Source organism: Myripristis murdjan, chromosome 8 (genome assembly GCF_902150065.1).
Source record: "Myripristis murdjan chromosome 8, fMyrMur1.1, whole genome shotgun sequence".
Classification (NCBI taxonomy): Eukaryota; Metazoa; Chordata; class Actinopteri; order Holocentriformes; family Holocentridae; genus Myripristis; species Myripristis murdjan.
Window position 1 is genome coordinate 12,137,532 of NC_043987.1, and position 14,257 is coordinate 12,151,788.

Below are 14,257 nucleotides of genomic sequence, written 5' to 3' on the forward strand. Positions count from 1 at the left end.
GACCCCCAGGATTTCTTGAGGGGGTTCCAAGGGATCTCCAGAAAAATGTGGAATATTTTAATTTAGCTATTATTTCACTGACTAGAGGTTAGACCAATGATAGAATGTATAAGAATGATGATTCTGTTCATCAGCCTCACATTGTTCACTGTTAATCAGCCAATCTACAGCACAGACACTTATGGAATAACTAAATCTCATCAGATGAGGCTACTTCTTATCAAATGCAGGTCGATGGCCTGATTTGTATCAATTTGGGGGTCCTTTACACCAAAAAGGTTGAGAACAGCTAGCCTAAAATGCGTCATTTGCTAAAATAGTATTCTGTGACACAGTGTACCTTTATGAAAAAAGCTGCAGCTCCTGCAATAATCTGTCTCCATTTTTATGCCATGCTCAATCATTTAATAAGAGGAGGTGTGGCTTTGTGGATATCCTCATGGGCTCTGGCCAAAAACAACAGCTTTATGAGAGAAACCAGTGAGTCCTATTCACTTTAAGGTGTCTTACAGCACCTATTAGCTCTTGATTTGACCGTTCTTTTGCCTTGTGGTGCCCTCAGGCAGAGTGCAGCTTTCCAGGAAACACTGAGGGTGCCCTCCCTCTTCATGGAAACACAAACTTCTAAATGTCAAGCAAGAAGTCCCAGCCAGTTTCACCAACAACAGTCTGCTTTGACAAACTCATCACCTGTAACACCGTGTAAATAATAAGTATAAGGGACTGAATTCTGAGCAAAAGAAAAACTACCCAGGATGCTTGACTATTTTGACTGATTTGTCTTGATACATGATCCTTGCTGACTGTTGGGCCGCTACGTTAAACCCACACAGGTTGCCAGTTTCCACCGTGTTTAGGCCTGAGTGGATGTAAGACATGTCAGTGGTTTGTGGTTGTAGCTGCATGTAGTTACACATCAAACACAAAACGCTCTTGGTTTCCTCTTGTATCCTATTTACTCTGTGTGCATATAACTAGCCAAAGTGTTTACTGTGTGTTTACAACATAACATATATATCTAACATTCGTACAGTTAAGAGCTGCTTGAAGGCCTGCACACTCACTATCTTTCTTGTAGTTTAACCTTGTCACAGGGGTTACTAAACAAGCGGCGATGTGCTGGCTCATAGGTTCAGCTAAACCAACACTCAGACTTTAATTTTTAACATTTCCCTCCTCCTCCGCTCCATCCCGGGCAGGGCTGTGGTGACACCATGTAGCTGCAACGCCGGGTAACCCGACCCCTCTAAATGAGAGCGGTAGCTTTGACACCATGACACCCTTCACAACTCACCCAAGACTCCACCTAAAGGCAACTACCACAAGTCAGGTGACAAAAATTACAGGGGAGGAGGTGCTTTTCTGTGAAATCTGATGAGCACTATGAATCAATGCAAAGGTGGGGTAAACACACTGAGAGTCAGTCTTCCCACAGTTTCCACTATTTTTTGGCCTGTTATGAATCTTTATGTTATGAAATCACACCACATACATCGTAGCAAGCCATATCAAAATGAGGTGGACGATACAGTCCTGTAAGGGAAGAGCACTTTGCTGAAAATTTAAGTGATTTTTATTTAGACTGGTGGCTGTTTGCATTATGATGATCGCTGGACTGGAGGTCACTGGTTGGCGACATGTTTATTTACCTCTGTAGTAATCAAGACAAAACAACACAATGGATAAATAAATATGAATAATGAGCAAAATATAGTCCAATGGGAAATTAAGATGTGATTAGAAGTTATGGGAGATGATGTGGAGGCAGAAGACCATCATTTTCAAAAACTGGGGTTATGTGGTGTTGGCTTGGTTGCTGCACGCCTGCCTTCTCCTGGTTACTCTCACTATGTTGAGGACTGCTCAGCATACTGCTTAATGTCTGCATAGCAAACTGAGGAATGGTTTAACTAAATTCACTAAAGGTTAGCACAAACAGAGGATGTATTTTAGAGAGGACTATTTTCATCACAGGCTTCCCTCTCTCCATTAAAAAAAAGTAGGCTACAGACAGTTATATAATTCTGTTCCAACACATGTCAGACAACAACAACATCAACAAAATAAAATCCCTCAGATATGGCTCCTAATGTGATAAAATTCAGATAGGGCTCAGTGGTCTGTTTTTTGGGGGGTGGGTGGGAGTATGGGGGCTTCCCGTGAAAAAGTTTGGGAGCCTCTGGTTCAACACACACCAACAAAGTAAGGAGATGGGAAAGAAGAAGTTGGAAAACTTACTTGAAGGTCATTGTTATTTGCCATCATGAAGCCTGAACCGCAGAGACAACCAGTTAGAGGGCGACGCCGGGTGTCTTCTTTTTAAAGTTTCTCACACTTTACCAGCATTGGATCATTATAGAAAACACACTTTCAGTCTAGTCCTGTGGCTAAAAGAAAAGAAAAAAGCCAAAGGGTGGATGTCCTCCTACTGGAAAGATGCAGTCAGTAGTCCTGGTGATAGCGCAGTCGCATGCATCCAGTTGCACGGAGAGCAGATGACATGTTTTCGTGCATCGTAAGGGACAGGTGAGAGGAGGAGATAGGAGTCCTCTCGGAGCAGGATGCCAACTCCTGGATACTCATCTGCCTGCCTGCATCCTTCAGCCTGTCTAACCTGTAAGAGCAGGCGCCCAAACAACTACTGCAGGACGGCTTCCCCTCCTCGCCGGATTCATTCAGCAACACAGCCGAGTAACCGTGAACCCGCCGGGACTCAGCGCGCAAGCTCTCCTGCTCAGCACAGGGACAGCGAGGCCGTGCTTCCCCGCAGCGGTGCGGAGGGACTGCTCTGCGGAGAGCGGAGAGCAGCCGGGGATGCTGGAGGGGGCACCTGTAAAGCCTGAAATAGTTGTCAATGAAACTTCCTGTCGCGACCTTCAAAATACAATATATAAAGTCGAATTTTATGTAACTTCAAATGTGTTGCACTTTACAAAACAAAGATACAAGGTGTTTTAGCATGATTAGTCATAATAAATAATAATAATAATAATAATAATAATAATAATAATGCCAGATCAGGTGCAGGGTCTAGATGTGATGTTTGAGTATTTCTGTGCACGGGCCTGTGTTGCCAGCCCTGGGTATTCACAGTTAATCAGTGCAACATTTTGAATGAAATGACTCCATCCACTGTGGTCATTCTGTATACTCAACACTTCACCACCCCTTTTCTCAGGCGTGACCGAACCTGTGGTTTTATTTTGAAGGAAAAACAGCGGTAGTTCCGGTGTGGGTGTCGCTGTGTGTGAGGAGTTTGACGCAGCTCCACAGGCGCTCGCGGCTCCGCGACGACCGAGCGCCCTCTTGGTCCCGACACTCGTGTTTGTCTGCGACCTGTTGATCAGCTGATCACAGCCAAACGTTTGAGTCATGGGCTAACAGAGAACTAGCGCAGCTGTAAGCCCACTGATTTTAATAATAATAATAATAATAATAATAATGGTGGTGGTGGTGATGATGATGATGATGACAACAATAATAATAATAAGCATCATCATCATCATCATCATCATCATCATCATCTTGCAGATCTCTGTACATGCTATAGGATGTATGAATAGGCTATAGGCCTGCTCAGCTTTTTTTTTTTTTTTTTTTTTTTTTTTAAATTCTTCTCCCAATAGAAATGTATGTGAGACAGTGAATACTAATATTGGCTGGTCAAAACTGAAAGACTAAAATCTTCATCCTGTAAAGCTGCGGTAAGCACACTAAACACTGAGGTTTCCTGAGATGCACAGCCACCTTTCATTTCTGCAGACCAACATGCAGGCTTTTTTTTTTCTTTTTTTTTTTTTTTTTTTGTTAAATGCATGATTATTTTTATTTTAACATGTTTATGATTTCTACCAATAACAGTTATCCAAATGCACGCTTGCTGCCTCCCTGCTGCCTTAAAGTTCATGTATCAAACTGCAGAGAAGGACATGTATACCCAATGAGCAGTTGGCTTATGGAAAAAAGCCAATGATATAAAAATGCCACACTCCTTCCTCTTGCAGCAAGCTTAAATGTCACACAAATGTCAAAAAAGAAATGTTATATGCACCTGTCACACACATCAGCTGTAGATAAATGAAAAACTAAGTATGGATGCTGCATGATGACTCCTCACCTTCCATCTAGCAGCCAAGTTGTAGCCCATCTGGATTAACCTGTTGCCAGAACCCAGATCAGCAAAAGACCTGCATCTTTGACGTCGCAAAGATGTATTTCTGTATTTCCACGAATAAAATATTAATAAACAGATACCCCTTCAGTCTCTCTCCATAGTGCTTATTCTATTTCTGTTTACTAGCAGTTTACTACTATGTGGCCACACAAATACCATCTGAGCACTAAGACCTGGATCTTTTGCTTCCATATTTTTAATTGCTAGAGATGTTCATGGTTTGGGAACTTATATTTATTCTTACATTTATTCTAAAAATGTAACTAAAAATATAGGCTATATAATACAATATGTGAAGTATGGAAAATGTTGCAAGGTATTAAGTGTGAAACAACAGACCCATGTTTCCCAGGGACGGATCGAGTATTAATCGAGGCTTCTTTCCTCTCAAATCTAACATGAGCTCTATTTCCTGTAGCTGTTGCATGAATTTTGCTCTGCAGAGTCAGATGGCGCTCCCCTTCTGTGGGGAAATCATGAAAAAGAGGAAGTCCAACCAGCCGGCCACATTTCTAAGGTGGATGAATGAATCAAAGCCTTATTGCAACTAAAGGAATTTTCCTCTCATAGGATGGTAACAATAGCAATATGAGCACCATGTTACTAGATTTTTGCAATGAAGTTAAGGAGAAATACCCACAAAAGTATGTAATGGTAGCAAATAAATGAGCTCTAATTATCTCGCTCACTTTCCTTTGGCGCACTGCAAAAGTTAAAACTCACCTCTGATTGTTTTTTCACACAGATGGCCTTCCTTAGTTCGTGGACCTCCCTGGCCCAGTCGTTGCATTCTCATTCACATTCATGTTATCTTGCAGAAAATGTGTTTACAGCCTTGCATGCACAATGCTGCATCAAAGCATGTTGGTGCTGGCAAAAGCAGCACAGTTCAAAATGAGCTCATGTACCAAGTGGCATGTGTGAAAGAGCTAATTAAATGTTAACCATCATCAAATTCACCAAATGACCAGCAGCTGACACAAATGGAGACCCTGTATCTCTTAGATGTCTGACCTAAACTGCAACAGCAACCTGAAAGGGGCATATTTTAACTCTTGATGTAGGTGCAGTCAGGACGAGATGTTGCAGACCATCACTAGGAGCTGCCTGCTGCAAAGTTACTGACTTTAACTGGCACTCACAGACACACATTGTACTGTTATATCTGTACAATTAAACTGCAGATTGGAACCTACACTCCTCCATGAGTGGGTCAAACATGACCTGTGTTAGAATCGATTGTTGTCATTCTTTTCGCTAAACTTTATTAAATTAAGATGTTTGGTGTGCACATCAGTGATTTATAATTTGGTTTAAAACATGGTTATTTGTGTAACACGTTTTAAAGTGTTTTTAACAAGGTCAGGGGTAGGAAACCATGTGCCATGGAGAGCTGAAGAGTCTGCAGGTTTTCATTCTAACCAAAAACTCCACCAGGTGAATTCACTGATTTGCTCCTCCTCTCTGCTTAAAAGTGAGGTAATCAGTGAAGTCACCTGCTGGAGTTTTTTGTTCAAATAAAAACCTGCAGCCTCTTGGCTCTCTATGGCACATGGTTGCCTCCCTCTGGTTTACACCCAACCTATACCTATATGCCAGCAATCTCTTTTGAATAACACCATACAAATAAAGCTACTGTTACTATTACTATTACTAAAAACAATAGGCCCTTCTCCCTAAGGGAGGGCGAGGGCCTAACAAGCTAACTTTGCTACATGGTGTTAGCTGGCTATCTAGAAAGTTCTGCAACCTGTGGTAATAAATGTGCAATATTGTGCAGTCCTCATCGATTTAGTGTCATGAAAGAGTTCCAGCAGTAATAAAAGATTTATATAATATTGCTTATATTGATATGGTATAATATTGCATAAAAATAATGTGTAAAATAGTCTTGATAAGTGCTTACACTACTGACATTTGAAATGTCAATAAACAGGTTTTATTATTTTATTATGGTTTTATTTTGACCAACTTATGGAAACTGAGGGTAGTAATACAAAACATCTATTTTCTAAAAAAGTTTGAAAAGTAAACAAAAAAATGAATGGGACGGCATCAAAATCAAGATGTTTGAGGAAAATCTAGGAAAAGATGAAATATTTTCATTGCAAAGATATTGCAAAAAAACAAGAACAACAACAATAACCTTTTTTGACCCACCTATGCACATGAGGGTTTAAAAAATGTTTCATAGATTTATTGATAAAAGAAATGAATTCCTTACCTGGCCTCCTCCAAGTTTCAGGTTGACACACACATACCTGAGTCAAATACCAGCTGACAAGAGGAATTGTTTTCAAAATGTGTTAAACTGCAAAGCTCGGGCATAGAAGGTATCAAATTATTGCATTGCACTGATAAATTAACATCACATCCATTTCAATTCATAGAATATTACCAGTGTTTCATCAGCCACGTGTAGCCATCCTTTGATCACTTGAACTCTGATTTCCCCTTAAACTTTCCCTTATGTAGTTTCAAAGTTAGACTAAACATTTTTCCCATGTTGTACAATAATCTCACCTACATATTCTGTTTCTGCTCATTGCATTGGTTGGCTGGAGCTCCATCACATTTTTATTGAGTATAACATTCAAAGCCAAGATGTCGTTGTTTTATGACTGCACCATCACATCAAATAGAAAATATCTAGAAGTCTTGTGCAGCATTTTGTACTCATTTCCCTGTAATTCAGGACATACTAGGCATTTTTGGAAGGACACCTAATGATACCTTGCTGCCTTAGAATTAAAAAGACAAACTCACCACATGGACATAAAGAAATTAACAATTCAATGCTAGTATCCTAAAAGGAGAGATGTTTATTGTACAGTGTTCTCAGCTATAAACTGTAATTGGATTCTTCTAAAAAGCTGCTAAACCCTGCGGTGGGAGAGATGAGCAGGGCAATCAGGAGGACAGGAAGCGATATCTGTCACTGGAGATATTAAAGCCACTCAGCCACTCAGCCAGAAAGCTCCCCTGCACACAGATCATCATCTGAGACACCCTCCACTCACACAGCCTCTGAAACAGATCGCTGCAGGACAGCGGTTTCCAGTTACCAGGCATGCCACTCCCCACCCAAGACCATCAGACTGGGGAACAGCAGCCCCACTTTCCCTCCACACATCAAATAAATGTCCTTTTGTTGGCTGAACTTGCAGAAAAACAAAGCAGCCATAGCCAATTTAATTTACCTCCAGCCAGCTTAAAGCCTGTTTTAAAGGAAATGAAGTGACCTTGCCAAGCTGACTGAATAGTAGTGCGTTCTTCTTTGGACTCATTTTGTTTTCTAAATGATGATGATGATGATGATGATGATGATGACGATGATGATGACGATGATGATTCCCCCTTGCCTGCTGCTTTGTTATGTGCCCGCCCTTTATGTCAGCTCATCAAAAAAAGCAAGTGCTGGTTTTGTTGCATTCACCACCTAACAAACTGCTTGGCTTCTAACTAGATTTTAGATTTAGATTTAGATTTATTGTCCCCTAGGGGAAATTTCTTTTCACAACTAAACGCCTTACCTTACAAAATAAAAGTGGTCCTTCTGTATATTGTCATGTATTTAGTATCAAGGTATGACAAAAGCCCTAATAGCACTAAAAAATGCAGTAGTACTAAAACACTGTAAAATGTGTCTTTAATGCCTCTTGGTATGTATCTCCCTCTCTTGATTTTCCCTCTGTATTGATGCTTAAAAAGATACTTAAAATACTTTTGTGAGCATGGAAAACATATTTCAAACAACTTTATTTAATATTTCAAGCAATGTTTTTTTTTCCCCTCACATTTCATACTAACAATGATTTAGCCAAGACAAACACATTAGTAATGTACACAAGTTAAATCTATTTCTGAATTACAAAATAAATAAATTAATTAAATAAATAAATACAATTTTTAAAAAAGACAAACACATTCAAAAATCAAGTTAGAAATACTTCACACTCAGGTGCTTTATATTAAAACTGTTAATTGCAAAATTAAACACAAAAAATCAGTGGAAAGGAATTTGAGGCACTACAGACCTGTTAGTAAATTAATAATGATAGTGATAAAGGTGCACATGGTTCCATTCCTACAAGTTCATGCACTAATGTAAATTGTGCTTGTTTCCATATAATAGTGTAATGCTAATGCTTGATGAACCATGTGGATTAGATATGAAGAGTATAATAATATAATAATATGATCTAGTAATGGCTCTTTTTCACTTTTTTAAACACAAACACGATATGACAGAACATGCATCATGTAGATGGAGTAAACATTAGTGGATGTCATTGTTAAATCATTTAAAAATCTAGATCCTGTTCATGCTTGTCTAAAAAAAAGAAATGACTTGTCATTAACGGTAATAATCTTGAATCCACATAACCCTTTAAAAAGCTATAAAATATATCCTCTTTATAGTCATAATAGCAGCACACCAATGCAAAGACAGCAGATGATATATTTGAATACAAAACACAGATCTAATGATTTACTGTAAATAAACCTTTCACTAATTACTAATTATGGTAGATCTCACTTATTTAGCCACCAGGGGGCAGTGTTGTCATGTAATTCATGATGTGGGACTGACCTACCTTGAGCAGACAAAGGGAAAAACACAGGTGCTTTTAGTCTTGACACACAATATATTAAGACATTTTTAACCAACAGAATAACAGCTGCTGCTTTATACCTGATACTTCCCTGTCACAAATCATAGTCAACTAATGATATATGTTTTCTATTATATTGCACAAAACATAGATAAAGTTTATATATAGATATAGATATGGATTGCACAGCAAAAGAGCAAAATAGATGAAACTCTACAGTCTGGTTCCCCAGTTTCCCAAACAGTCAGTGATATTTATGTTCTATTAGGCATGGGATCAACACTGCTATTTGACGATAACAGCCCCCTACCCCCACCTCCCCACACACACACACACACACACACACACACACACTGCCACCCCAGCCTTCCCAGCATGGCACATTGTCTCCACCTCAGACATCATCCATTCTCTTCCCCAATGACATCACCGTAACCTCGGAGACCTGCTGAATGCTGGCCGACCCAGGAAATGAGGTTACAACTTTGGAATGTGAGAGGGAAGACCACCCCCTGCCACCCCCACCCACCCACAGTCACAAACAACCCCCCCCAGCACCCCACCCAAACCCCTATGCACCATCCTCCCACCCCCAGCAGATGCCCCTAACAGCAGAACAAGGAGGGCCTTCTTCTCCCTCTCGCCCCCCCTCTTCCTCTGTGACTGACAGCTCTATTTAGTCTCTGAAAACCTCGTCCAGTGACATCATGGTGACACCGCTGACCAGAGACCCGGGTGGAAACATTACATCGCAGCATCATGACTCGTCCCCGAAAAGCCTGAAAAAGGTCCATGGTTGGAAAGTTCTCTCTCTCTCTCTCTCTCTCTCTCTCACTCCCTCTCTCTCCACTCACACACACAATGAGATGTTTCAAGCACAGGCAGTGAATTATTTTTTCCCCTTTTCTTTTTTTCCCCACACACACTTTCTGAGGATTTTGGGTTTCATTACTAAACACAAATCTATTAACTGTACTGCCACTTACCTGTATAAATACTCCACAATATTCCAGTCAGAAAAAAGAAGACAAAGGAAGTGCAATTTGTCATAGCTGAATCCCTCATTAAGAGGTGACCAATATTTGGTCTGGATCTAAGCAGGGCAAACATATAAAAGAAACTTTACATAATACATAATGAACACATGAAAAGTGTTTCCACAGTAAGACAGTTGAGGATTGTCAATACGTGCTTCTGGTAATGAAACAAGCTCTAATGCAAGGTATTGATATGCATGTCTTTGTATGGATTTCAATGTAATGATATTAAGCCTCTCTCTCTCTCTCTCTCTGTGTGTGTGTATATATATATATATATATATATACACACACACATATATATATACAAGACTAGAAATAAAGCTCTGCAATTTTTTTCTCAAGTCACAGTGAAATATGCATGTTCATGTGACACCTGACTTGTGATCAGGTTTATTTTGCTATTTTCAAATTATATATATATATATATATATATATATATATATATATGCAGCATAAAGTTATAAGTGTTATAATGATGTGATTTATCACTGATATTCAGAGGTATGATGTTTAACACGTTCAGAGATCAGCTAGTGTAGCACTGAATGATTGATCAACTGAGTGAGATATTGATTGGTTAACTGACTTATTTACTGGCCGTTTGATTGGCAGATGGTTAGTCATCCTGCCCCTGTGGTCAGTGTTGGGTCTCCAACTCCACCACAGTCCAGTCTCCTGGTGAGGAGCTGCCCTGGCTGTCTGGGGAGTAGCTGCTGACCGAGGTGACTGTGGCGGAGGGCGGGCTGAACTGGGACAGCAGGGTGGGCCACATGCTGCTCTCCAGGGGACTCAGGGTGCCCCCTGTACCCACAGGGAGGAGCAGGAGCGGTGGGCAGCCTCCATCTCCAGACAACAGCAAGGTTTGGCTGATGAGTTGCTGGACCATGTCGACCTTCTTGTTCCAGTCCAGGTCCTGTGGCGGCACTGGACGCAGTTGTCTGTGGAAGTCCTGTGTCATTGTCTGGGTGGGTGGCACTCTCCTCCCCAGCACCTCGAGCTTCTGTTTTGTGTTCCTATTCTGTTCTCCGAACTCCTCTCTGCCCTCATCCTCCTCTTCACTCGTTTCCATGGCTTCGTAGATGGTGCAGAGCCCTGACGACGGGGAGAGCATGACTCCAGACGGACTCCTCCTCATCTGCTGCTGTTGTTGTTGGAGCTGTTTCTGCTGCAGCCGGTACTGCTGCTCCAGCTCCAGCTGCCACTGCAGAACCTGTCTGCGCTGCCGGTGCTCCTGCTGCTGCTGCTGTAGCTGCAGCTGGAGGAGTTCCCTGCGCTGCCTCTCCAGCTGCTTCTGCTGCTCAAGCCTCAGCCTTTCCTCCTCCAGCCACTGCCTCTTCTGCCTCTCCTGCTCTTGGCGTTGCTGCATCTCTCTCAGCTGCTCCTGGTGCTGCTCCAACCTCCTCAACTGCTCTCCACCACTGCGAATATGGCTGTTGGTCTCCGCCACAGGTGGTGGGGGTGCAATCTTGGCAAAGTGGGCTGCAAGAGTGGGATCGATGGGCCTCCTGTTGCCTGGGACCAATGCTAAGTAGTGGCCGTTGGCTATTGGAACAGTGGTCATGTGGTTCTGGTTCTGGTTGTCTTCCTGTGAGGATATTTGCTGTTCCTGAACTTCATCTGACTGGGTATCATCATCATCCCCATCATCACTCTTCTCGTCTCCTGCGAGACAGTCAAGATCACTTGGTATATCCATTAGAGATGCATGCATCGAACAGAACGGGTGGAGCAACAACAAGGGCCAGGAAGAAGAGGGTTCAGGGAGAGCTTTCACAACAGGACGAAGGTGCAACGCAAAAAGAAAGGGGTGAGAAAATAAAAACTGACATCCACAGCACAGGAAAATATCTACAAATAAAATGCTCTAGTATAAAGAGAGGAACATCTCAGCTATCAAGACAGTTTGAGGCAAAACCCTTCAACCATGCAATATTGAATCAAGTTATCATTTTTTAGAGCTAGACATCACAGATTATTGTTTACTTTTATTACTTATTTATTGCTAACGTCAGGCATCTGTCCTCTTTTGACAACACTTGAGAGCTTGCTACAAGATGTCACATTATTATGAGAATGCAGTTGGCTCCATTGGCATAATCTGATTTTCCATCTTTTCAATCACTCGCATGGATAGAGATATTTCAAAATGAGCAGGATATTGGTGTTTTAACTGTTACACAGCTTTTTGCTTTCATTGTCCTGATACGTCATCTTCTTAGGCTTCTTAGTTTTACTGGCACAGATCTGTTTACAACATCATCATATTGTACTCCAGCATAGTGGCACCCAAACACTTTTACTAATGGTGCTGACTAATGTCTTTGCTCATAAGATGTGGGAGTAGTTTTCAAAGAAATCTGCTTTGGTGCAAGATGTGGATTCCGTGAACAGTGATGGGGAATTCATCCAATACACAGTATATCTGTGGGCTACCACGTAACTGGTGGTAATCCAAATGTGACTGAATCAATTTGTCATTTCTCAAAACCCAATAGAAATGCTGTCATTTTTATAAATTGAGTGGATTATGCCCATCTTTGTGATTAACATGCAAGACGGAAGTCTTAGATTCAGTACAATACAGACAACAGCTACTTGACAGAGACGAACACATGGGGAATAAAACCAATGACAAACACTTTACACAATGGATTGACTGCAGCTCAACCTAGCATATATTATGTAATTTGACTAATTCAGTAGCCAGTTCAAGTAGTAGCGCCTTCTAACATATCTGTCTTATGTTTTGCATAAATACATCATGAAAATCTAGCTCATTCATTGAATTTTGTATTTGTTCTGTTCTTTCAAAAGGAAGCCTCTGTGTGCCAAAACACAACATGGAACAAAGCTCACCCAACAAAATCTCGTGAGTAAAGTTCCAATCTGGCGAACTACCAAAGCTTAGGGTGCTTTTTTTTGTCCTTTGGACAGAGTAGACAAAAGGGAGTGTGAATTCAATACCAACAAACAGGGGTCCAGAGTGTCTCCATATCTGGGATTTAATGAGCAGGAACAGGCAGGTCAGAGGAAAAGGGTCAAAGGCATGAACTGGAGGAAGTGTTTTGTTTCCATCCTCTTGAGCTTCAACATTCAACTCCTCATTCATGGATGCATTCATGTGGTTGGAAAGGAGGGAGGTTGTTCCAGGACATTTGTGCTGTTTGTGGTTGTAAATGTGGAGAGTGACCGTGTGTGTGTGTGTGTGTGTGTGTGTATGTGTGTATGTCTGTGCATGTGTGAGAGTGGAGCATTCAGGAGGACACAAGCGGGTTTGAAAAGGTTTCACTTTGTTGAAGAGTGTGGAGCAGTTGTGCATAAAACCTTGAAGTCATATAAGAAGTGTATGGTGCATTTCCTGCCTAATGGCTGTTAAGTGAGTACCACCTGCCAAGGATGTGCTCTGAATGTAATGTTGGTCAGCTAGTGTTGAATCCACAAATGTCAGAAAGACAGAGAGCGACAAAAGCATGCTGGAGAACAGGGCACTGGGACAAAAGTTGGTTTCTCTCTTTGATTTGACCAAAATTCCATTTTAGAAACAACACCATTCAACTATGTTGCATCGCTTCCTGTTTATGAGTTATTCCCATGGTGAAGAGTAAGAGATGCCATGGGAAATTCATTGTGTAAACATGTAAATACACTGAGGTTCAAACATGAGGACAATAATGCCAGGCATGCTGAATCCATGGGGGGAAATAAGAAACAGGAACAAAATGCCTTGCAATGATGTTTTAATGGAATTTTGAGAAATAAAAACTAGTTAGTGTGAGCCATTCATTTATGAACATCTCTAGTGTAAAGCTGTTTCAACTTCATCAGGTAGTACACAATGTCTTCTTGTTAGTCAAACATGCAAGATACTGTTGAAATAGTAAACCAAACTCCCACTATGAAACGTTTAAGCGAGTGTAAAGCTCAGCTGTGACAGATGCAGGGGAATGCAGGGTCTCTTCACAAATAATAGGCTAGTTGTTAGTCTCTTCTGAAGCACAAATGATCAACTAACTCTGGCTTGAAGCATAGCCACTTTGAACCAAATGCCTGAAACACATACTGTACGTGACTGCACATCATATGCAATAACAACCTATGCAAGGAGCGTAGAACCTCTTGAAGCACACATTAAAAACTTCACCAACTGCAATCTAGTACTCTCATACCCACCTCAACAATTCTGTCAGGGTAAAAGATATCTAGCCTTTATTTGATAGCTAAAATGGTCAAGTCTTAAAACAAGAACACAAACTTCAAAAAAGGAGCATGGGACTATCCCTATGATTCAGGAGAACATGGAGTGCGTGTGTACACAGGGTAGGGAGGACCAGGTTCCAACAAAAACAAAATAAAAACAAACAAATAGCAAGTACAAAAAAAAAACAAAAACAAAAACAAAAAAATCATTGACATTTGATCGGTAAAAA

The 14,257-nt window shown here is 41.0% G+C and overlaps 2 protein-coding genes across 2 annotated transcripts in view; both read right to left on the reverse strand.

Annotated features, from left to right (window-relative positions):
- Positions 1–2,768, reverse strand: part of pkn1b (protein kinase N1b) — a 39,922-nt gene extending 37,154 nt beyond the window's left edge. The window contains exon 1 of the mRNA XM_030058966.1: positions 2,239–2,768. Coding sequence (XP_029914826.1) covers positions 2,239–2,265 — 27 coding nt within the window. The 5' untranslated portion in view covers positions 2,266–2,768. The remainder of the gene's footprint in view (positions 1–2,238) is intronic.
- A 6,645-nt stretch (positions 2,769–9,413) lies between these two features.
- LOC115363095 (putative uncharacterized protein DDB_G0271606) lies at positions 9,414–11,526 on the reverse strand. Its single transcript, XM_030057171.1, has 2 exons — positions 10,124–11,526; positions 9,414–10,063 (listed from the first exon to the last, which is right to left on the reverse strand). Exon 1 carries the CDS (start codon positions 11,524–11,526, stop codon positions 10,468–10,470), a length of 1,059 nt encoding a protein of 352 aa, XP_029913031.1. The 3' UTR covers positions 9,414–10,063; positions 10,124–10,467.
- Positions 11,527–14,257: the final 2,731 nt, after the last annotated feature.